The sequence below is a fragment of the Diuraphis noxia genome, unplaced genomic scaffold (genome assembly GCF_037042655.1).
Source record: "Diuraphis noxia isolate RWA-SAM2 unplaced genomic scaffold, SU_Dnox_SAM2 contig0003, whole genome shotgun sequence".
Lineage (NCBI taxonomy): Eukaryota > Metazoa > Arthropoda > Insecta > Hemiptera > Aphididae > Diuraphis > Diuraphis noxia.
The window spans coordinates 14,620,674-14,645,629 of record NW_028301713.1 but is presented as its reverse complement, the minus strand read 5'-3'; the positions used below and the strand labels follow the sequence as shown (position 1 = coordinate 14,645,629).

At 33.1% G+C, this 24,956-nt stretch overlaps 1 protein-coding gene and 1 long non-coding RNA gene across 4 annotated transcripts in view; one reads left to right on the top strand and one right to left on the bottom strand.

The window, feature by feature from the left end:
* The window catches only part of LOC149056779 (uncharacterized), a 29,225-nt gene extending 24,220 nt beyond the window's left edge, over nt 1–5,005 (top strand). Inside the window, exons 2-3 of the long non-coding RNA XR_016190851.1 lie at nt 3,868–4,511; nt 4,905–5,005. This is a non-coding gene — a long non-coding RNA (uncharacterized LOC149056779). The remainder of the gene's footprint in view (nt 1–3,867; nt 4,512–4,904) is intronic.
* The window catches only part of dachs (unconventional myosin-IXb-like dachs), a 70,175-nt gene continuing 47,044 nt past the window's right edge, over nt 1,826–24,956 (bottom strand). For 2 of the 3 annotated variants that reach the window (XM_015523201.2, XM_015523203.2), the window contains 17 exons: nt 19,136–19,453; nt 15,792–16,108; nt 9,708–9,879; nt 9,256–9,428; nt 8,853–9,012; nt 8,597–8,713; nt 8,236–8,483; nt 7,573–7,872; nt 6,982–7,155; nt 6,306–6,495; nt 5,270–5,441; nt 4,272–4,483; nt 3,982–4,180; nt 3,340–3,503; nt 2,787–2,986; nt 2,491–2,590; nt 1,826–2,415 (listed from right to left, as the gene is read on the bottom strand). In XM_015523201.2, the coding sequence (XP_015378687.2) occupies nt 2,258–2,415; nt 2,491–2,590; nt 2,787–2,986; nt 3,340–3,503; nt 3,982–4,180; nt 4,272–4,483; nt 5,270–5,441; nt 6,306–6,495; nt 6,982–7,155; nt 7,573–7,872; nt 8,236–8,483; nt 8,597–8,713; nt 8,853–9,012; nt 9,256–9,428; nt 9,708–9,879; nt 15,792–16,108; nt 19,136–19,453 (3,374 nt within the window). In that variant the 3' untranslated portion in view covers nt 1,826–2,257. The remainder of the gene's footprint in view (nt 2,416–2,490; nt 2,591–2,786; nt 2,987–3,339; nt 3,504–3,981; nt 4,181–4,271; nt 4,484–5,269; nt 5,442–6,305; nt 6,496–6,981; nt 7,156–7,572; nt 7,873–8,235; nt 8,484–8,596; nt 8,714–8,852; nt 9,013–9,255; nt 9,429–9,707; nt 9,880–15,791; nt 16,109–19,135; nt 19,454–24,956) is intronic. The other variant, XM_015523202.2, reaches the window with a different exon arrangement.

Genomic DNA, 24,956 nt, shown 5'->3' with positions numbered 1-24,956 from the left:
AAAAATGCATTAATCCTTTGCATACGCTGTTTAATTGACTTCGATTGTGTTCGTTTATGAACGCTTGTCACAAGTATCTATATGGTAAATAACATAGAAAACTTTATTAATATCGGTCGAACAACCAAGTTATCAAGATCGGATAGTGATGTGGGATTACCTCCTCAACGACTCTTTGACTAGATATGTATATGAATATTGTCATTCACTTGACTTGAAATAACGAATGAGCTAAGTTGCGATTCACTAAAATTTGGAATGAATTTACTGAAGTAATTTGTCATACCAAAAAAACTTTGTAGTTATATAATTGATTAAAAATCATGAGTCACGAGCTTAAATATTTTAAGTCACAATTATAGTCGAATAAACTTGGAAGTTTTTATGATAAAAATAAAAATCAATAGTGAAATTTGCAAACCAATACAATATCATGCACGATGTTTTATTGTTCAACAGAATGTTTACTTTTATCATGTGGGTATGGCCATATTCGAAAAATAATATAAATAAATAGAACGGAGTGAAAAAGTTATTTGTAGTTAATTGCATTATTACCACCGTAGTATTATGGCATGTTGGGCGTAAATTTAGTTATTAGTTATAGTAACTTATTACACATTTTAATTATAAGCACATTAGGTATAACTAATCACAGGCAATAGTATTGCCATTATCGTCGTCGTGAACAAAAACTAATACAATTTGTTCATAATGTTGAAATAATATTATTAAAAAATAATTCAAGATATTGAATTATTCTGTATACGAATATTATAAAAATATGTATCTCACTAAATTGTGTTAAACTTCTTGATTTACAAAGGAACTTAGGAACAGGAAATAAAATGGATGATAATAATAATTGATCATTAGGTAGGTATAATAAATAATAGTATTATATTATTATATTTTATGATAACGATTTTTTTAAGGGTTTGGTGTAGGCAACTTCAATGACATTGATTGCTACAGTCAACAAATAATAGTCATAATTTTCCTGGAAATTAAATTTTTTCCTTAAACGTATTACTATCAATAGTTAAGTTTAAGCTACGCTGGTTAAATTTCAGTGGGCAATAAAGCAAAATCAGAGAAGTTTTGTGATACATCGACAAATTTGAACTTAAAAACAACCAATCGGTTTAAGTTACGTCCGCTTTTTTTAATACCTGGATTTTAGTAAATACGTTTTTGGTGTTGACTTCTTCCTTCACAAGTTAGTTGAAGCTTGATATTTATTTTAATTATTTTTTTTTATTGAAATTCCGTTTTTAAATATATTATAGGTCTCATAATGGGTACGTGGTACGTCCATACCATTTTTTGGACACGCATCCACAAGGCCAATAATCCACAATTATCAAACGACAGAATTAAATAAAGTGCACTAATTAACTGGTTAAAACTAATGTGAAAATATTATCAATAATAATTTATATGTACCTATAGTATTTAAATTTGAGTGTTTATTAAATATACAAATTAACATATTGTGCTGACCTTAAAGTGTTTGGTTTCCATTATATCTACACAGTTGTTTGCTGAAAATTATTTATTTTGATATTAAGATGTAATCATAGGCACATGGCCATAATAATTGAGCGTCGAGTCGACCACTTTCAGACTCATAACGTCATAGGGTTCTTGTCGTTTTCAACCTATACAGATAGTAAATAATAAAATCTTGATCAATAATGATAAATGAGCTGTGCATTAAAATTGTAGTTTGATAAAAACAATTTAAAATTTCGTTTTTTAGATATACATTTACAATATTGGCACGATTATAATGATAATAATAATAATAATAATAATAATAATATAAAACAATAAAACATAATAATTTATTACATCGTAGTTAATTTCTTTTAAATAAATCCTATATAGACAATAAAACTTAAAATACTTATAATGGCATATCATGATAAATATATATATTATATATTTTTTACTTAAATATAATATTGTATTTCGAGTAACAGGAATGAAAAAAATAAATTTGTACTAGAATGTATTACATATTATATATGTATATAAATAAATATATATAGCACAGTTAGTTAACTTATTATTAGGATAAGCATTTTTTTCGGCAGCATATAATTTATATATGCTTACATAATTTTTACGCATGAAATTCAACAATCAATATTTATATAATACATACATTGGACGAATATAAATTAACGTTTGATCATAAGTTTCGGGTTTGAGCATCGTTCACCTTAGTGTCTAAATTAAGATAAAAGGGATGTCAGATAGCGACGGGTCTTGGTTTTAGCTCCAAAAATTGGAATGGCACGTCCAAACTTCTGTTACAGTGCTCAACAACCAGGTGTCCTCTCCTGTTGGAAGTACCCACCACAATGACAGCGTCACCTTTTATCAGCGTGACGTCACAGTTTCCTTCTTCTGAAAATCCCAACGTTAAAAAATATTGGATATCGAGTAATAATTTGGTTTTCGGATTAAAGTCGACATACGTACCAGGAAAAGATTTTTTCATGATACGGCTTTGCGGATATCCCATTTTTGTGTTACCAGATATCGTATATGACCGACTTGGAGGTAACGGCGGAGGTCTTTCCTATGAAATAAAAAAATAGTTACGTTATCAACAGCTACTTATAACACGATTATAAATGTCGAGTGCCTATTAAGCTTTTATGGTAAGTTTTAAACGCGTGTATAATTTTTATTGATTTTAGAATCATTAAAATTATTGGCTGCACGTTATAATAAAAATAAGTTTAGTTTAATAAATGTTCAAACAAAATATTTACCAGATTCAATCCAAATAGGTTACAAGTCTGTATTATTTTCTGATCGAACTTCTCAGTCTGATCAGGAGGAGGTGTTCCCGTGATGGGTTGTGGCCTGGGTCTTGTCAAAGTCGCTGTGCCGCTGTTGGTTATTCCGGCGTTAGGAACTTGACCACTAGAAGTCATTTTCCTTCCACCCATACCCATTTTGTTGTTAAGACCTATATTTTAGTTTAAATAAAAACTATTAGGCAAGTTTAATAGTTAAATAACTAGCTGAGAAAATTAAAATGATAATTTATTATGTAGTCAAAAATAACATGAGCAACATTTAATAGCAATAATGGTGTTTTACGTTATTATTCTAGGACGATCATATATCTATTTCAAAATAATATTAATATCGTAAAAATTAATTAATTATCGAACTAGTTGTGTTTACTGTACACTGTAGTTTTATCAATTCTTAGATAGTGTTAATATTGATATTGGCATAGCTAATGACAGACGGAAAATTCTGAAAGGTATGATCTTCAGACATAGTAAAAAAAAATACTCTAACTAGCGCACGTACTCTGTACGATAGGGTTGGACACTTGTTGCATCTGCATCATAACTCGTTTGTTGCCCAACCATTTTCTTCTGGTCCTCCAGCTCCTCCACGTGCACTGTATCAGTACAGCCGCATTATGATGAGTCTGCCATCGGAGTTTTTCCAGATGTTGCCTTACTCCCTCGCTGAAACACGATAAATTACACAAGCGTATCGTCAGTTGTGAATTTGTGATCATATTATTGCAAAAATAGTGTGGACGTGTGGTGTGAGGATAATATTATAATACAGTGTATGCACTAAATAATATTTTGCCATCTAAAATTGATATAGTGAGTGGTATTTTCAATCAAAATATTGTGTCAGACCGACCAAATATATTTATTATAACGTTATATGTTACTGCAGAAACAATTATTTAATGACATATCAGAACACTTTAATCCTGTTGAATAATTATGGTTATCGTACTCAATTTTTTCAACCGAACGAATGAATTTTATATAACTATAAATCAATGTGATAACTGTTGTGATATATATTTTTCAGGTTTGCTATGATTTAAGATAGCTCCTCGGCTATCTCCAGACCGAGTGGCACTACCCTACGTAGAAGGAAACGTGAAACGCGTATGCGTAAAAAATGTGTGCAAAAAATATTCACCTGAGGAAGACGTGTCTCTTGCCAAAAGCCCAACTCATGCTCACTTCGCTCTGCTTTGTGTCGATTTTGTCCTCGATGCATTGCAATATCAAGTGGCAGTCTTCGGTCGCTCGGTCGTCGGTCCGCAAGAGTTTGTTGAAAGGTGCTAGCATTTTATACCTCAGGTTGAACGCCTTGTACCGCATCCGGTGCGGATAACCTGCGGAAAAATAACTTTGTTGTAACTACAGCACGAGGTTAAGTCGGTATTCGGTATAGTATATTTTACTAGATTATCGCATTAGACTTACCACCCGCCATCAGATTGACCGTTTCCAAAACTTGCAAAGACCGTATTTGTCGCATGACTACAGCCCTATCGAACCTGTCCGGGGTCTCAGTTGAATTAGCCTTGATGCAGCGCACGAAATGTGGCCGAGCATGTACCAGTGATCTCAACAAGTTGTCCAGACGAGTGTGGAAGTCTTGAGTCAACGTCGACACTGGCTCGTTACCGTTCAAACTGAAAAAATCAATCATTATTATACTCGGTACGGATTTTTAGTTAAATCTGACACACAATTATCGATCTCGGAACGATAAGAACATAATGTAGTGTCGAGTCTCATAGTAAATAATATTAAAAATGATAGTGAAGGGAGGTGGACGTTTTTTCATTAGATTTATCGTTTATGTTAAGGGATGACATTATATTATTATTATGTACAATTAATATCCAAAACAAATCAAAAATTCATCAATACACTATAATATTATATGTTTTTTTCCTTCAATAATGAATTAATTCAAATTCTGGTTTTTGAACATTTAAATAACAACAGAAGCCATATTAAGTGGTAATGGTGTAATACCAACTTCTTTTTTAAGATAAAGATTAAGAATGATTTTGATAATTTATACTTGTGTTTTTTTTCTTTTGAAAGAGTTAAGAGTAGCAGTTCAATAACCAAAGACAAGTGGTCAAATTAAAAGTTGATCAATTTATGTATTTCGTACTCGCGTCGCAAAATGACAACAGGTGTATTTATTAAAAAATTAAATCTTAAATATGTCTGATTAGCTAGCGATATCTAACGGACAAACAAACAACTAAATCTATTGGCATAATCCATAATATATTTTTGTTTTGTAATATTTGTGTGTCATCAGACATCATTACATCAATGCATGTATAATAAGCGTTTCATTTTTTTTTTTTTGCCAGAAATATGGCATTATAATTATAATACAATTAAATCTAAACACTTATTTGTGACACATAATGATGATAATATCATATCTGACTTACAGATCGGAATGCGAAGTTGGTGATATTCGAAATTTTATTCCTCTTGGTACTGTTTCTATGCTGTACAACGCTTTCAGCTCGCTCCCGAACAGATGCGTGGCGAAACCGAACGAACATGACTGCTTGTGGAAAACGGACACTAAATCGTCCGGCACTACGTCTTTGTTAGTTTCTGAAATCGCGATTACAAAATATTTAGTTATAGGACTAAATCATATTATAGTAATACATGTTATGCCTGTAATTTTTTTTAAAATTTTTTTGGCTCCTATATGAACTACCTACAAGTAATAAGTGAGTAATTATAAACAGTAGCGCCGATCACCCAATTTATATAATATATATGTATATTGTATGTATATACTATATAATATATGTATGTAATTTACTAATATGTATATTTATATATGTCATATAACATTGTAGATTTTTTAGACGGGAAGCTCACCATGATAGATACTTCCATGTACCTACTGCATACAGAATATACGTTTAAATATTAAAGTATACGGTTTTAAACGTTACATTACTTATTTGTAGATACTTTAGTTTACATATTACGAAGGTTAAATTATACAAATAGGGAGGATGATGGGGGCCCCTTGATGGACTATGTCATAGTATATTTTAAACACTTCGGCGCCACTGATTATACAGGCTTAGCTATAAAAATTGAAAATACGACATATATTTTTAACGACTAAATAATTTACAAAAGGTTGAACTTCAATTGCTTATAAAAAAAAAATCGTGCTTTAATATTGTTGAACTGATATAACAACTCATGAAGAAACTTACAAACATTGTCTTACATTTTCAAGCGAAATTGAGTTTACTTCTATTAGGATATAGGGCATCAGTTTAAGTTTTAAATTATAGGTAATCACTATACAGGCGGAAAATTTCTAGTTTTGTCGGGAGGAATATATAAATAAATATGATAATATGCTATAATAATAGTAATAACTATTTAAGTATTAAGCGTATGACAATATTATAATAACGACATGTTTATAATATAGTAACTATTCTATACCTAGGAAATCCGAAGCGTCGTACACGACTCTGCCGGAAAAATGTTGTATACCGAATGACCTCTGATCCACCGACTTGGGTTCAAAGAGTCTTGGGTTGTTTCTGTGCTGAGATTTCACTTTTCTCAAATAAAGCTCAACGGATCCGTTGATGGAACACTCGACGTCCAACATACTTAACAGACCAGTTCTCTACATAGAAAAAAAAATTGTAAGTTATTACTTATTAATCATAAAATATGGCCGGACAAATCAATACGATATTATATTTTTATTGAATTGACTATTTTTTTCTATTCATATAGCAAAATAAATATTTACTCAAACGGCTATACGCCTATGTAACATAAAAATGTAAAAAGAATGTTATTATTATAAAACTTAGAATCTTACATATTAAATTGTTGTATATATATATAAGAAAAATGCAATAATAATTTCTTTGGCAATGAGTAACGAGTATTCAAAATTCAACTTAAATGGGGCAATCGAAACATTATTATGTTACTTTTATACAAACGCAGAGGGTAAATGAGTTACGTTAGTGCGATGAGTTAATATACCCAGGTCAATTAGATAAAAATTAGATACGGCGTTAACTCGTTCATGTGGGCAGCCTTGATATGAGATATTGTTTGGACAAAAAATCTATACGTATGAACAACTTAATTAACTCACCAACGACGATATGAGATCGATACAGGGGACGTTATCGACGTAATCAACTTCCACGTCACAGTGTATTCCCTCGTCGCGACAGGATTCGATGCTGGATTTGAATATGTGCGTGTTGTAGAAATGCTGCATCGTTTCGGCGCAAAGGTTGATACACAAGTGTTCGAGTTGACTAGGCTGTAAAGTACAGGGTCATTATTATAAATGTAATATATCGAGTGTGTCCGATTACTAAGTTAAATTAGGTTGGGCGTCCCGCAATTGGCTTTTAATTTATTTTTATCTCAATTCCATAGCTTTCTGTATAGTCTTTGTGCAAAAAGTTTTGGAAGAAAATAACCTAACTTAACCGCGACGAATAGTACTGATAACTGTTCTGATTTGTCAGTAAGCATAACTTAACACTGTTTTATTCAATAAATTGTTATGTTAACTAAAAGCATAATTTATATTAAGTAAAACGCAAAATGTAAACATATGTGGCTCGCGAGCCTCGTTGTGGCCACCTCTGTTAATTAGCTAAGAGATCACAATGTCTTATACATGTTTATAAATATATCATATATGATATATCGAAATTGTGTCACTACGCACTTTTGGCTCTTCAAACCCGAACATGTCCAATATCCCTATGGATCCGTCCGTGGCGTGTCTAGCGATGTTCACGGCGTTGTTGAGTGCGGCCATCGACTTGCTCGACTTAGAACCGGCCGTGCCAATGGTGGACGCGTGCTGACTGGCCACCTCGGCCTGGTTATGAACCGAATCGTTTGAGTCACTACTCAACGTGCCCAACGTCGAACCTAATCGTTTCAGACTGTTCGCCCTGCGTACGATGGTCGCCACTGTCCTGCAGTACAGCGCCTTGGCCAGAGAGTCTCTTATCGAATTGGCCTGTGAAGCGAATAATAATAAATATACGTAAAGACCATATTTTTTTTTTTAGCTTTTTCTACAACACATTTTAATAATATAGATTTATTTACAACAAGGCATAAATACTTTAATGGAAGTAATCAACGATCTGTGTGTCTTTACAGTTACAAAAGTCATTGCATTTACATCGAGATTCAATCAGAAAAATCAATAAAACTCATTATCTGATAAAATTCAATGACGAATGTAAGCCCGTGTATATAATTTAAATCCGAACGTTGCATGTAATAACGATAGGCGTACTGAGTTATAATGAATAAAACGATAGGTACCTATATGTATCATTCGACGACTTATTTCTACTATACGCGCGAGACTTACTGTGTTGGCGTCACAAGTTGTTTTTATCAGTTGGGTGTTCCCACGAGTAGTTTCGGAATGTGTCCTGGTGGTGATGCCACGAAAGAGCGACGGGAACGTGATGCCCAGCAATCGGGCTACCGACGCCAACTCGGTCTCACCTTTGGCCACCACCTCGCCAGACCCGTTGTCCGCGAAATTGACGTTGCCCAACAGCAGTACCGCGGCCAGAACCCTAACCACATCCATGAACGGAATGCCGAGGAGACCTTTGCGAACGGAAAACATGCCATATTATAACATTACGAAGAGTATACAGTTAACATCACGGTTATTAAAATATGTTGGTAAATGTTGAAAATTATGAGCAGTGGACACATACCTAAGCACGACTTCCACGACTGAAATCTAATCGCGTCCTCGGCTTCGTCTTGTCTGGTGTCGCCCTGCATCAGGTACTGGAGATTGGTCGGTGAATACCCTTCCAAGTTTAATTTCACTGAAAAGTTAGAAAGTAAACGATCGTTTAGTACAATATGAACATTATTCCTTAACTGGCTGCGAAGGAAATAATGACATATTAATATTATATTTTATTATATTACATTATACGAGGACTTTCGTATAATATGACCCACCTCTTTCTTCCTGAGATAGGCCGGCCAACATCTGATAAAATATATGATAGTTCTTTTCGTTCGGCAGTGGATGTACTACTCTGGTCTGGTCTAAGAAATAACAGTGTATCTTGGTCCTGTACAGAGCACCATCGGTCACCTGTACTTCAATAAAATGACCCTAAAAAAAATGTCATAGACGACCGTTATTTTTGAACAAACTTTTTGTCTCCCACATATTTTATAATATGTGGCAGTAACTATTATAATGATCATTAAATACTATAAAAGTGTAGAAGTAGTTTGAGATGAGATCTTAATGCTTATTTAAAAGTTTCAAAAATAGTAGGGTAAATTTAAGCATAGAAATAGGTATCACTAAAAATCACCAAATAACATACGTATTATATTTATCATCACTTACGATTCTACTGGATTCCGAATTTGAAGACGTCTTGGCAGATCCCAATGACCTCAGAACGGTGAACGCGGCAGCTAGATGTTTGAAAGCGTCAGTTTCGGGTCCTCCTCCAGCCACGTCGAACAACTGTCGCAATAGCAACATCGAAGCGTACGTCTTACCGGAACCACTAACACCTTAAAACAAAGGTCCCGTCATCAATTCATCATAATAACGTTATAAAAATATATTTCCGTATACAATAAGTACGTTCATATTTTATTAAGTTTAGATTATTAAGCAGGCCTGTAGCCAAACAAATTTTAAGGTCATTATACATAAATACAATATTAATTTCTAATATTTTTAGTATTTTTAGAGGAGCAACGATTGTGTTTAGGGAGGGCAACGCCCACTTATTTCCCACTGAAGCTATGAGCCTGATATCAAGTATGAATAAACAATGATAAACTAACCAGAAAGTATGATGGCCTGCGGGTATCCAGATTCGGTCTGCTGTCTGACCGCATCCAGAATTACCTTGTGCAATTTGATGTCTAGCGTGGCACCTCTCATACTAGTGAGCGTCATCGGGTTGCCGATGTCTTTGTACGAGTTCATACACAGCAGGATGGGTCCCACGTTGGTCTGAAACAATAAAATATCACGAAAAAATTAATCTTCAAGTTTACATTGTTTTAAATTCGTTTTAAGAATGGTAATAAAAATAATCTCAAATTATGTCAATCGTGCTCACTGATCGTCTCAGAAAAACTTCGCGATTTACATGTTTTTATCTGATGAACAATACTTCATATATTCGAAAAATATAGTTGAATAAATTTGAATTTAAAGTTTAATCAACTCGCTAAAAAACGAATAATTCCACGCTGCGATAGAGGCAAAAAAGATTATAAATTTATAATATATAATACGAAAATATCTATACATATATACATAACTACAACCCAATGTAACCCTAAATTGTAATCCAATGGCCTATGTCATCTAAGATAATTTTTTATTAGTAAAAAAAAAAGAAAGTACATAGCTATACGTGTATATGTACCATCCAATATTTCGAACAAAACCTCTCGATTTTCTCGCATGAAAAAAAAAGCCAACGAATGAAGAAACATATTATTATTAAATTTATGGACTACCATTGATTTTAAAATACAGTACTACATTATAAAATCAACGGGAATACACTATACGCGTCGTCTATTATACATAATATAGATTGGTGTATAAAATTGTTTAGGTTTCCGCTATACAACTGCACATGCATGAAGCTGTACATAATATTAAAATATTATTATCGGTTTGGAAAATTAATTTCTCATGGATTATTATTCTTAATTTTGTCGTTTTCAGGTAAGTATGTAGAGGTACCTACATCCTTTCGGTAATAAAAATAACACACACACACAAACGCGCGTGCGTGAGTATCTTTTACATCTATAATAATTCGTTTCAGCTTGGCGAACAAATTAGGGGTCTCTCGTCAAATCCACCGGCGTCGAATTCGAGGAGCCCGCCCTGCAGCCCGACTAGTATATATATATAAATGTGTGTGTATAGATATTTTTTTACACAGCACACGCGCGTCGATGCTTAATAGCTTTGTCCCGAGGGCAAGATCTTTTACATACCTATAAATAATATACTTTCGTACGTGCAGGTACAAATGTGTGCGTGTGCGCACCGGGCGCAGGTATAGTCGATTTAAGTTTTTAATTTCACGTCCTATATATTTTACGGTATGTATATAGTAATTATTATCGTTTTATCATAATATATATATTGTATATACACTTAGTACCTACGCGTAAATATAGTTACCACCGCGTCTTCCCTATAGTCGCAAAAGATCCATCGGACGTCGCCTCGGGCCGTGCTTACTGCGTAGACGAAGCACACAGGTAAATCGATGTATACAATATAATAATCGACGATGATCGTATTATTATTTATTATATTATCGTCGTTATTATTATATATAGGAATAGGTCGTACCTGTATATACGTAAACGGATATTATAGATACTGTGCCACCGATAGGAATTCGCTCCCTCCCCTTCACATCCCACACACACATACACACATGAATTTACCGAAATATTATTATCACTCTATATGACATTTGCGCGGATGTGATCGTCAATATAGATGTAATTAAAAATCCGAATTAAAACATATATCATTTAATTACAAAATATACAATATGTCATCTTAATACAACCTAACCAAATAGAAACATAAATAAATAATTTTAAAGCAATCGGCGCGTGGTCGACGAACGCAAATTTATTACCGCCTAACATTGATGCATACGAAATTTTCACGCTTGCTTCCGATGACCCGACATTTTGATTTCAATCTACATAATATGGATCCATAATATGTAACCATTGTAACCTGTATATAACGCTAATTTATAATGTACTCATGCAGTCATGCCATGACAAATAGCGGATAATACTAATCAATAGGTACAAAATATTATTGATTGTTTAGAATTTTTATATCCATAATAATTTCTATCTATCAAAAAATAAAATAATAGTGAATGTAATAATTTGAACAATCAATTCTATACATTTGTATTTTTATCATTATCTATATATTTATTTTTATTTATTGACACCTGTATTATTATACCTATTTTTGAACTTTGTGTGTATTTAAAAGATCAATTAGAGAGTAAAATAATTTTTCCATAATAAAGAATATTATTTTTATTATGGAGACTATTGCGATTTATCGTTTATGCCACGAAATTATTGGTACATAATTTATTTTTGAGCACATTCTTCGCGGACATCACGATGGTGCTCGTTTTACATAGTTTACGCCATATTACACAAATTACAGACACTTTTTGAATAAGAAATATTCTACTTTGCAACAGATTCAATTATGATATGCGTACGCCGACGACCGACATATCGTTGGGAATGATGCGATAGTAGAAACGAGAAAAATACAACCTTTTAGGGCGTCCGACAAACGACGTGGTTAAAAATATCAAATTTCGAAAACAAGTTGATTACATTTATATAATTATGACGGTACAACCACACGGCCGACCGGACGTAATCTATAATAATATGATATTTTTCAGCGACCGAGAGCTTGTCGATAACTACCTATATAGATTCTCACAATAATATCATAAACGCGTTTTGTTTCAAAAAACGAATTCCCGCCACATGCTAACACTTTGACACACCCTGTATATATAACGTGCATAGGTGTGCATGTGGAGCGACGCGTGTGCGTGAGGTGCGCACATAATTATATTATTATATCGACGGTTTGACGAATGCGCTGGAAAAATACCAAACTATTATAGAGTGAAATCCTTTGCTTTCGTCGTCGTCATCATCACCATCGATCATCATACACATCATCACATCTGTAACCGTCGATACTAATCTTGAGTACTATTTCGGTGTACATATATAATAATAATAATAATATATTATAGGCGAGTTCATTAGATGTGATACCTATAACGCATTGGAAAACGTTTATGACAGCAGTATTCACACAACACTAATTATTTGACGATAACCAACATACTGCAGTAGATCACATATATAAGGTATACCGTAAACGACCGTGTTTGTTTAGCCGCACAGCTCCGCTCGTAATACTTGTAGCCTTGTAGGTACACATAATAATAATATAATGTTATGAGGGTCGTACGACGTACATGTCTTATTGTTTTACGAACACGACGAAACGATAACGCCGCTTCGGCTTTTATTACAATAATAAGGCTAAAAATATTTTGTATTTTGTATGCGAGTGAATACGCAGCATGTGGTGAACAGGGGGGGGGGTAAAGGAGTATACATAGTTATGTGATATTATTTTGTCGTTATATTACAATATGTATCAGTGTATGTAAATAATACGCCGAACTTGAATCAGATCCGTGCTCGAGAGTCATGATGGCAACTGCAATCATAAATATTACCATCGTAACGTTTTCGTTGGTTTTCATCACCACTCTTATTCTGCGCTCGTACCTACAATCATTAATTTTCGTGCAAACCAAATGAGTATTGCAATATGCTTAGCTTATGTGTACATTTTATATAAAAATGCATTTTATTGCACTTTGTTACGTCATAGTTTTTGCAAATCATGGTACATTAATTATTAATATAATCACGATTCACGATATTTAAGAACGGTGCTCTATAAAACTAAACAGAGATTGATTGGGGTTGATCAACAATTTCCGACTAAATTTTTTTTTTTTTTGTTAATGACACATCTAGACTATATCCGGATTAGAGGGTAGTAGGCACTATTGTAATGTGTCCTATTTATCGCTGTATAGCTTATATAATATATATATATATATATATATATATATATCTTAATTATCATTTCTTTAAAATTTGGTTAAATAGTTTTATTTAAATAACAGATATACAATATACATCAGCATAAACATTACAACTACCCGGTGGGCTATACTCAAATTCCCAGTGGGTAAATTTGGGGAAGGGGGAATTCCTCCGCGTTATTAAACATTTCTTTACAAATAGGATAATATGGTAAATATACTAAACGGGTACACCTGCGAAATTCGACAATTTTGGCGATTGTATTCCATGTATACTGGCAGCAAGAGGTCCTAATAAGTTTTCACATAACGATGCATGTTCGTTAATTATTATTATTTGATTGCTGTATACACGGTTAAGACAAAAAAATAATGTAATAACAACAATGAAAAAAACAACACGGGAGCTTTATTATATATACGATATTATTCATGTGTATTTTCCATGTGACTACAAGCGAACAATATAAAATTATAATGATACGATAATTATATGAGTTTCTCGGTCAAAAGCTGTGGGTAAATAATGTACCTACTTAAGTGGGTAATATGTACTTTACACTATGTACAAAAATGCACTGCTCGTGTGATAGAACTGGTTGCATACTTGCATATCAATAACGACGTATATACTTGTAATATATAGTCTAAGATGAGGTTAGAATAGGGGGATTACAATTTAATATATTATACAGATACAGAAAAATTTTACCCAGAAGAACAACAAAACACCATAATATTATGATCTATAGATATAGATTCTATACCTAGATCGGGTGGACGACATTGCTCTGAAACAGTGTCCGGTAAATTGTATTTTTTATTAGTCGAGTATTGAAAATTCATACAATTCAACCAATTAAATTCCACAAAAAATATACAGTCAAAAGTGAGGGACTACTTATACTCGAATGTATTTAGTGTAAATACGATTGAATGGATTTCCATTTCGATGCGCTCTGAAGTGTTTGAACACTATGTATATAATACAGACTGTATATAATAATTTACTATGAAGAGGTAGTGCTGCGGGGGGTAGCACAAGGCGAATAAACAAAAATCACGAAATCGCCACCCGCAAGAGATCGGTGTCGGTCGATAAGAGATACGAAAAAAATCTCGTGATCCCCTCCCTCCAACCGGATCCAAACACCTAATAAAAAATCTCTTCATGGGTAAAACACGTGTTATAATATATAATGTATACGTACAATGTAACCCGTATAATAATAAGCATACTCATACAATATACATGTATAGTGGATAATTAGTGATAAGGATAACTATTATTCATGCAGGGTCGTGATTATAGTTTATCGTGAATTATATTTTTCGTTAATATTATATTGTACCGTTTCGTTTATTAACTTTTGAAAGTGGAAACAGTTGAAATAATTATAAAAAATCAAAAATATATGTAATTCAACAGCTGCTTGTGTAGTGATGTATACACACCACTACAGCAGGATCGCATGTTGTGAACGATAGCGTTAAAAAGATTTAAAGTAAAATCCTACGATACACGCCTGAGATTCACGTACCTCTTGCTTGGCTCACGATGATATACCTTATATAATAGCATCGCGTGCACTTGTATGTGGTATATGTACCCGATCAGTTCCTATCGGCAAGGGGTTTGAGGTGTTGGAGTTCAAGGCACACAGCAGTATGCGATGTACTAACGATGTACAGTCGAGTCGCGATAACTGATAACTCGAACCACGATAACTCAAAAAACTTGAGAACTCGAATTTTTATATTTCCCTAAGAAATTATTCCCCTATTAATTATAGTTAGATATCTTGAAGCGAATTTTTATCTCTCTTCAACTTTGAGTTATCGCTCGATATTATAATATAGGTAATATATAAGAAATATTGTGTATTATTCAAACACATATATTATTAGCTTCTGTAACTATAGACATGAAAATCAGGTTTTGATCCAACCGGAAAAATTTTCTATTCTTTAAAATTAAGAAAAAAATTTGACAAAATTCGACTATTCCACGGTAAGACGTGAAATTTTTCCCTGTTAAACATATTTTTATACTAAAAACGCACCAACTCCGACGCTTTTTAATGTACTCGTATTTTCTAGTGAAGTCCAATGGCCGAATTACATAACATAATAAATATTTTAAGTTGAAATTTCTTTGACAAAAAAATAGAAACTATCATGTATAAGTACTCACAAACATTTGTGTGGCACAGAACCGACTCTGCAACGCCTTGAGCACGGCATCCTCGGTCAACGGTCCAGGAAGATGGATCAGGTCGCCGCCTCCACCCGCGGTCGACCCATTGCCGCCAGGCCCACTTCCGGCGGCCGTTGATGGTCCATTATGAAACGATCGACGATGCGTCCGCTGGTTATTCGATTCAGTCTTTTGCTGCGTTGCCACCGCAACCGCCGAAGTCGGCGACGGCGTAGCATTATTTAGACACTTTGCGACGGCGGTGGCAGTTTGGCCGCCGTTTTGCGATTCTTCTTTGCCCTTGAACAGTTTATCTACAATAAAAGACACATCATATAAGTATAAATATTTCATCATTAATTATAGTTATTTGAAAACGCCAGATGATATTAAATATAGTGCAAAATCCCGCGATCCGTTAGATCATTGAATATTGTTTACACTTTGCAATAATTATTACCACGCCAGCTTGCCAGAGGTGGATTCCAGAAAAGAAGAAATCGGAACGAACATAATCTTATAGACATTGTTGGGAAGTAACAATATATAATATACAATTGTATCTTTTATGGAAAGTATTGGGTATTTTATATTTACAGCGCAGTGTCTTATTAGCCTAAATGTATCGAGTAGGGTTAGAGTAACCAGTTAAGATCGAGTATACCTATATAATATCACAATTCATAAACAATTTTTACCGAATGATATTTGATTGTCGATACATTAAAAAGATACTGTTTGTAAAATTTAACATTTATAATTTGTAAGTATATCAGAATTCTAGATCACAGTAATTTTACCAAAAAAATATATATCACCCTCCCGCGTTAACCTTATTTGGTTGAATCCACGACGTATCTACTTTTCAATACTCACACAAAATAATTAAGTATATAAATATGATTAAAAATTTAATAAATATAAATCGAGAAATCTGAATTTTTACATAGCTTTATATTATTAAATACTTATTACAGGTTATATATATGTATCAATTTTTTCTTTTATGTGTATTTAAAAACAAAACAAAAAATATTTATCCGGATTATATAATTAATATAGGCATTAGATACGTCTTATTACATCATTAAAACTCCAATATCTTCAAAGGCTAATCGTAACTTGTTTAGAAGACCAGAACGACTGGAAGAAACGGAAGATCATGCGGTAGTTTGGAGTTACTACAATGTTACGACTTTTCGTCAAATATAATTCTCCGAAAAATAAATTTATAATTATTTTGGAAATACGTGTGTTACAATATTATGATATACGGAAAAAGAGAATAATGGTTATCGATTAATGATGTATTCATTATTTTGAAAACTTTAAAAAATTCACTAATTGCAGTACAGCCATTTTTACGCTGAAACTCAAATAATTTTGGACATGTTTATTTGTTGCATTTACTAAACGGCCGGTATCTATATATTATTATTATTATTATTATTATTATTATTACAACAAAAATATGATGACTTCATGGTAACTATCTACACGTGATACGTATATAGTTATATACTAGTTGGTAGGTATAGTAGGTATAGGTACTATACGTAGCAATATTAAATTATTATTAAAGTCATCTGCAGTTAAACAGCAGTAGGGTAGTATATAGTGGTAAAATAATCATAATGGTACGTCGTACACGCTACACGCAAAATGTCTATATTGCACCGTTAACACACGATTTCATACCAATAAAATTCAACGAACCGTATTCGTGCGAACTATACCTAGGTATAAATAATAGTGTCTAATATTAATATCCTTCGGTACAAGACAGCCACCGCTGCAATCATAAAACCATAGTTAAGTGTTCTTCGCAGGATGCGATTATACTTTTAATTATTACTTTGCAACTCTCAACTCTGCAGATATTAATATGTTACACAACCAAATTTTCCCATAATACTGAACAGCGTATACCTACCTACCATTAGTAGATTATAAAAGCGCCTGATGATCATCGCGTTACAAAATAAATAAAATAATAATAATTATCATTATTATTATTATTATTGCAGTTGCTGTTGTTGTGTACGAGGAAATTTATTTCACCAAAGGTATATAATTATTTCTATATTATATGCGTTTAACATATTAATGCACGTTGCTACGTATACATATTATAATAATATAATGGGTTTATTGTACGCGCGGGGGACGGTTCACATTAATAGGAAATAATATTGTTATGTCCGATTTATGGTCGATGGAGCAATTACCGATGTTATTACGCACTCAAATCACCATCATTATACACATATCGTGTTATATCGCACCATCATATTATGTATTTTAGGTTCGGCGTTGCAATATCGGACACAGGTCTGAGTTTTGAAAAAAAAATATAATCGAATCGTATAACACGTCATTATTATATTATGTACCAGTTATTTACTGAAATACATGTACCTAAGACATAGTTGGGTACTGTATGCAGCGAAAATCTGAAAAGCCAATCCGAACGACGATGACGATGACTGTTTTCAGTTTTTAATTTATGCAATAATGATGAAAATATATAATGTAGTCCAAACCGATGGTTCGAAAAACGTTTTATAAATACGTCATAGAAGCTATACGACGGTTGATAAATAAAATAATTGTATATATATATTTTAGACTTGTAATTTAAAATGATAGGTTTTCTATGTTATGTATTGACGGGTTGTATAAACCCTTTTGGCTTTTACAAAGTATATATATATATAAAAAAATATATAAACGAATTATTTGTTATTTTTGTGATTTTGTCACAGCTATGACGGAAACTAATGAACACGAACCTCGTACTTATTGTTTAACAATAAAAATTTTGGAATTTGTGAAATAGTTAATAAACAGGAATCTGTAATATATTTTCAGATCATGTGCACCGATGCAATTTTTCGAATCCGTTATAGAATTACAATTCATAGATATACAATAAAACGCGTGTCGAGAATTCGAGATGCATTCGAAATCACCGTGTACTCGCTCTATCTCGGTTTATATTATTAAGTATTTTAGGTATATACGCTCTTTAAAAGAATAATAATAATAATAATAATAATATAATATATAATATGTATAAGATATATGGGTAACTACCACATATACAGTATACATTTATTCGAATTTTAAAAGCCACCGATGTCGTAAAACCGTAAACGCGCATTTTACTGTGTATGACGTGACATACGTATAATATCGCAATTCGTAATATGACGTACAAGACATTTTTGCAGGTTATTTTTAAAAAGGTTTACGATAATTTATTTTTTGTCACTATTACCATGAACGTGTTTGGCATACACATTTCTGTCACAATTTATCGTCGAATGTATATATAGTACCTGTAACGGGTAAAGTTGGTAACGAAGTCCTCGGCAAAACTGGAGGTGGTAACGTTGACTTCGATGGGCTGCTAGGTGTGGACTTACCGGTGGCCAGTATATTGTTGTTGTTGTTGCTATTGCTGTTGTTATTGTTGTTTCCGGTGAAATTCGATCCGGGAGATTGTTTGACAGGTGCCGGTTGGGGACAACCCTGGCCACCGTGCGCTGCCGCCGCTCCTTGGCCTTGGTTCAGGCTGTTCCGGAGTGTGACCAACTCGGTGCTTAGACTTCGCAACCGTTGTTGTAAATGCACAGCTTCGTTCGAACAGGACGCGTCTGCAAGAAAAAACATTTATTTTTTAATTTATATACTTAATTTTAAATGCGAAAAATATTCTACGAACATTTTAACAATTTTAAATTTTTGTTTTTGCGTATGTTTTTACCCACATGAAAAAAATGGCTAAAATAAGTGACTATAATATTTTAAAGTTTTACTTGGAATTATTCATACGAATTTTTACTAGACTGACCTGTAACTATTCCATCGCTGTACATATAGGACACATCCTTTTAGCAAAAAGTATGGTTGCTCTTACCATGGTAAGTTGCATGGTGGTTCAGTCTAATACAAGGTATACGAGCTCGTCGATAATTATCTATTATCTATTTCCCGACCGATATTTTTTTTAAAAAACAATTTTTAGCGATCGTTTTAGAAAAATTATGGTATTTTAGACAAAAAATATAAATATTACGTTTATCATTACCCACATTTTTTACTAAAGTTATTCCAATTTTCGAGTGAATACTAGCTGTAAAAATGTAAGAATTTGACTCATACATTATTATATGTATAATGAATATTAAATAAGATTTCGATCACAACGACACCGTCGTCGTCACGTGAAATCGACTCGATAGATTATGATCATCATTATAATAATATAAATATTATGCAGTAAAATTTGGTTCGATCGAATAAAAATCAAAGCAAACGATTATAGGTATAATATAATTATTATGTAGGTATACACTTAGGTATAAATATATACTATTTATATATTTTACGTGAAATCGTCTGCTGTAGCACGGCAATAATATGTAATAAGTATTAATCATGGCATGCATATAATAATGTATACGTAAATGCGCATAATACAAATATCTATATACCTCTATCTATAATAATTATTATACTTAAATAAAAGTATGCGCATAAATAATAAAACGTTTCGATAATCAGCGAGTTTTATATATGTATATATTATGTTTTATGTACAAGTGTGCTTTAGATGGAAAACGTTTTTAATTTATTCGGATTATGCGGCATCGCGCCGTCGCAACTCGCAACGACGTTATTATAAGACTATATTTTTATAAGGTATGCGAACCGATTTTATTATTATTTTTAGTATAATCTCGCGAAATACACTGCGTGATCCGGATTTTGAACTATTATGTTATACTACGCGAGATATCGTCCAGATAAAACGCTAGCTATATATTTATTGTAGGTATACGTATTAAATCCGTGTCCCGTATTTGTGTGATGCGTTTTACGACGAGCGGTTTAGAAAATTCACAACAAAAAATACCGGTTTTCGAAAATTATAAATGTGTGTGATTTTATTAGAATTTCTAGTTTTTATAAATATTGTATCTTGTATGCATCTACATCAGTGAAAATGTCCCATTTATTACACAACATCATACACCTTTGGGGTCGTGGATCTCAAATTCTCAACCAGCTGACCGCGAATGACGAGACTGCATGAATACGTTTAGAACAAAACAATGTATACATGTATGGTTATAGGTGATATTCCACAGGTGTAACATCAGTAATAATCGCGGTTTCGTTAAAAATGTGTTTGTGGTCTGGTTGTATCGCACAATTTTAGAGTTTTTACGAATTGGTGGGTTACAGAATCGGTTCCAGTCGGAATTGTTTAAAATAACAAAGACTTTACTGTAATAAACACCTCTAATATAATATATATATATATATATATATATATATATATATATATATATATATATATATATATATATATATATATATATATATATAGATCTGTGAGACGAAATTTGTTTTTGTAAATTTTACGGCGTGAATATATCATATAATACGCGCTTACTTGTACGAATGAATCCACCACACACGTCGCGTTGGGGGGGTTAATTCAACTGCGTGTATATAGATCGAGGCTGCTGAATCCGAAGTGTCAACCTCATCACCCCCTCCTCCCACATTCGACTCGTCAGTTTCACGATTGAACCCCTTGACGGTCATTAGGTATAAGTTTTGTATATGATAAATTATCGCAACGAGTGACGTGGGAATATTATATACAGACGCGTGCGGTACGTGACCGGGGCGGGAGGTCAATCTGGACCCGACACATGTCTCGTCTTGCTGCAGCGCCCGCACTAAGCGCGTTTTTCTTTCCGACGCACTAAATTATCTCCTCTCGTACGTCGCCCACAAAACGGTATCGGAGGTTGGATATAATAGTTATATACCACGCCAAACACTATACCCGCGGACAGACGCGGGCTGCTGGGGGTCCATACTTATATATTATACACATAGGTATTCGCCACCGACGCCGCCGCCGCCGCAGTGAGTCACTACAATAATATTAATGTTATATTATACATTTACTTAATATATATATACGAAGAGATTGATTACCGTCCGTAATGATGACTATGAATAATGATTTCATAACTTATTTTGGTTTTTAACGCGCATAATATACGAGTACCACCAGTATACTGCCGAACAACAGACGCACCACAGCACGCTGTAGGACTGCTTATTATGCAGAAAATGCGTTTTTCACGTTTTAGGTAGGTACGTATCTTAAACACGCGCAATTTGTAAATTGGGTACGTATATTTGAGAGTTATATTATTATATACTTTTGGGATAGTGTGGGTAAGTACTGCAGAACTATATAGGTAATAGGTATTCAATAAATTTCGAACGTTTTTAAAAATTAATTTTCACTGTGTTTCTGGTAAACTATGATGGTAATAAAAATAATATACTATATATTACTATAGACGTATTATTTTATAAACATATTCACATAAGGTACATAATATATGAATATTCAGAAAAATTTTTTTTCAATTAAATCTAAACTTATTAATAAAAGATTGAAGGTATTATAGTATTATTGGGCTCCATCAAGGACCTGTTTGAATCATTTCAATTTAAAGACAGTGATCGTGATTTGTGGCCCTATATATAATGATTTTAAAAGTCCTTATAATATTAACACTTGAGGGTAGGTACTCGAAAATAGATTGAACCGTTTATTCTCCGAGAACTTTATATAATATTTACAAATAGAATACGTAAAAAAAATGTAAACATTATATAGGCTTGTTTAAACAACTGAACAGGATAGAGTATAGACACGTGTGTGCCGGTTTGCGTAAATTTTTTATAAATTTAGGTTGCCTCGTCAAAATGTGTAACGGAACAATAATAAGCCAGACGACGGGTCATTTAAGGAACCGTCCACACTAAAATAACAAAATATATTACAACTTTATAACATTATAGAGGTTTGTGCAATACGGCGCGCATGAATGCCTATTGATCGAATTTAAATTTAGTCTCTGATCGTTTTTTATCAATTTTAAACAAACAAAAAGGCACTAATTACATTACACTACACCGCTCAATGAACGTAACTTGCGACTTGTAACAACAACAACTATGGTTGTAGTACACACTGCAACATGCGCGTAATAATAACAATATTAACTTAATTCGTGACCCGTCTGCAGGCACATATACATATTGCAATGATTTATAACGTATAAATACGTGCGAGTGTAACACGTGAGTCTATATAAATATATGTATATGTATATTATTACATATACATATATATTAAAATATATTATGTGGATGGTTCGAGACCACGAAAGTCGACGGCTAAATGATTTCGATTGCTGCGACAACGACGAAGGGGGTGGTGAGCGTGTACCAGCTTTGTGTTTTTTGATGTTTGTTCCGAGAATAGGTGGCGATACAACGAGTTTATTTTTCTTCCCGATGGACCGGGATTTTATTAATTCACAAGTCTGGTTCGCAGCCGGTAAAATGCAGACGAGATTTATTTGAACGCAAACTGGTTTGTCGGAAAACATTTTCGGTGAACACCGTCGTGCCCCGTAGCAAGCCTCGGCGGCAGCGCTCTATACTGTGGTCCTGCACCCAATACTATTTCGTTTGATGAACGGGAACCGTCGTTGTTTGTTAACGACGCAAACGTCGTCTTTGTGTAGGTCATGATAAAATATTATTTTATCATGGTGTAGGTACTATTGCAGGCCATCGGACGTGTGTGCGAGCACATTTCGACCGTCGAAAAAGGTTTGATGAATTTTGTGTTTCGCGTTTTTACACACAATGCGCGCTTACAATCAGTCTTTTTGCCAAAAATACGACACTATATTATATTTCACGAACGATTCAAAAGCCGTAGGCAGGTAGGGAAGTTGGGTATAATAATAATCATATAGGTAATACAATAGCCGGAGGTACCTATAACAATAATATGCACATCCAGTGCGTGAAGAAGAATATATAAAAAAAAACCTCCGAAAAAAATACCCCGAAAAAATCTCGTTGTGTTATGTACTCGTTCGAACCGCATCACTTATTATTTATAGATTAGGTATATAATATAATATTATTATTGTATTTGGCGAAACATGTCCTCTATAGGTACGTGTATAATCTTAAATATAACGGTTAAAAAAATATTATTGTCGATTTTATTGCTGCAGCAGCGTTCCTGTATTTACATGTATACAATATTAAATGTAAATCAACAGATACGCGATTTCAGTTAATAGATTTCAGTATATATATATATATATAGCCGTATAGGTGGCTTAGGAAGTTGTATGACGTACACACACAAACATAAATATATTATACATACATATTGGTGTTTATATATGGTTTGATATCCCGTGCTCAAATCGGCGCACATAGATTTTGCATTTGGTTTTTTTTTACTTTAAGTAACCATTAAAGTACCACTTACGCGTATTATTATTACTTATTAATGGAATTTATTATAGTTTTTATTTACACTCTATCGTAAACTAATATTAGTAAGTTCTGATGCCGGAGACATGGAAAATATTTAACAATGAATCGTGTAGGGTAGGTGTAAGTACGTTCCAAATTGAAAATTATTGCTAAGAAGCATATACAACAAAACCGTATCATTTAGGGGTCTTCGGATTCAAACGATTTACAAACAGCAAAGTCTACTCGTCCGTGGTTCACTGCATCTCACAAGATAAGTATAATAATATGTATTATGACATAATGACTTATAGGTTTTTGAGAATAGCTACGCGGGTGTTCCATTGTCAGTGCACCGCTCCTACTCGGGTTCTGTCGACAATCCAATAGGAAATCGCATTTCATTACGTATGGTATACACATTGAGATTTAATTTTTGAAAATAGTTTTATCACCATCAACAATCAAATATCAAATGCAATTTTAATTTTTCTGAATACCTATTTTCATATAATATCATAGTGCAGTGTGATGAAACGACTAACTAGAGTTATCTATTAAACGCGCATAATGTACAATTATATTTCATTGATTTGGTGTAAAATATGGACCATTAGTTAAAAGAACTACTGCAGTGAACAAAAAAATAATAATTAAGCACTTTACGTCATTATCTGCATCGATAATAAAGTATCACAACAATTTACAAACTTCTACAGTTCTATTCATAATAAATATATAAAAAAGCGGGAAAGTGGTTATCGCTCTGCTGTA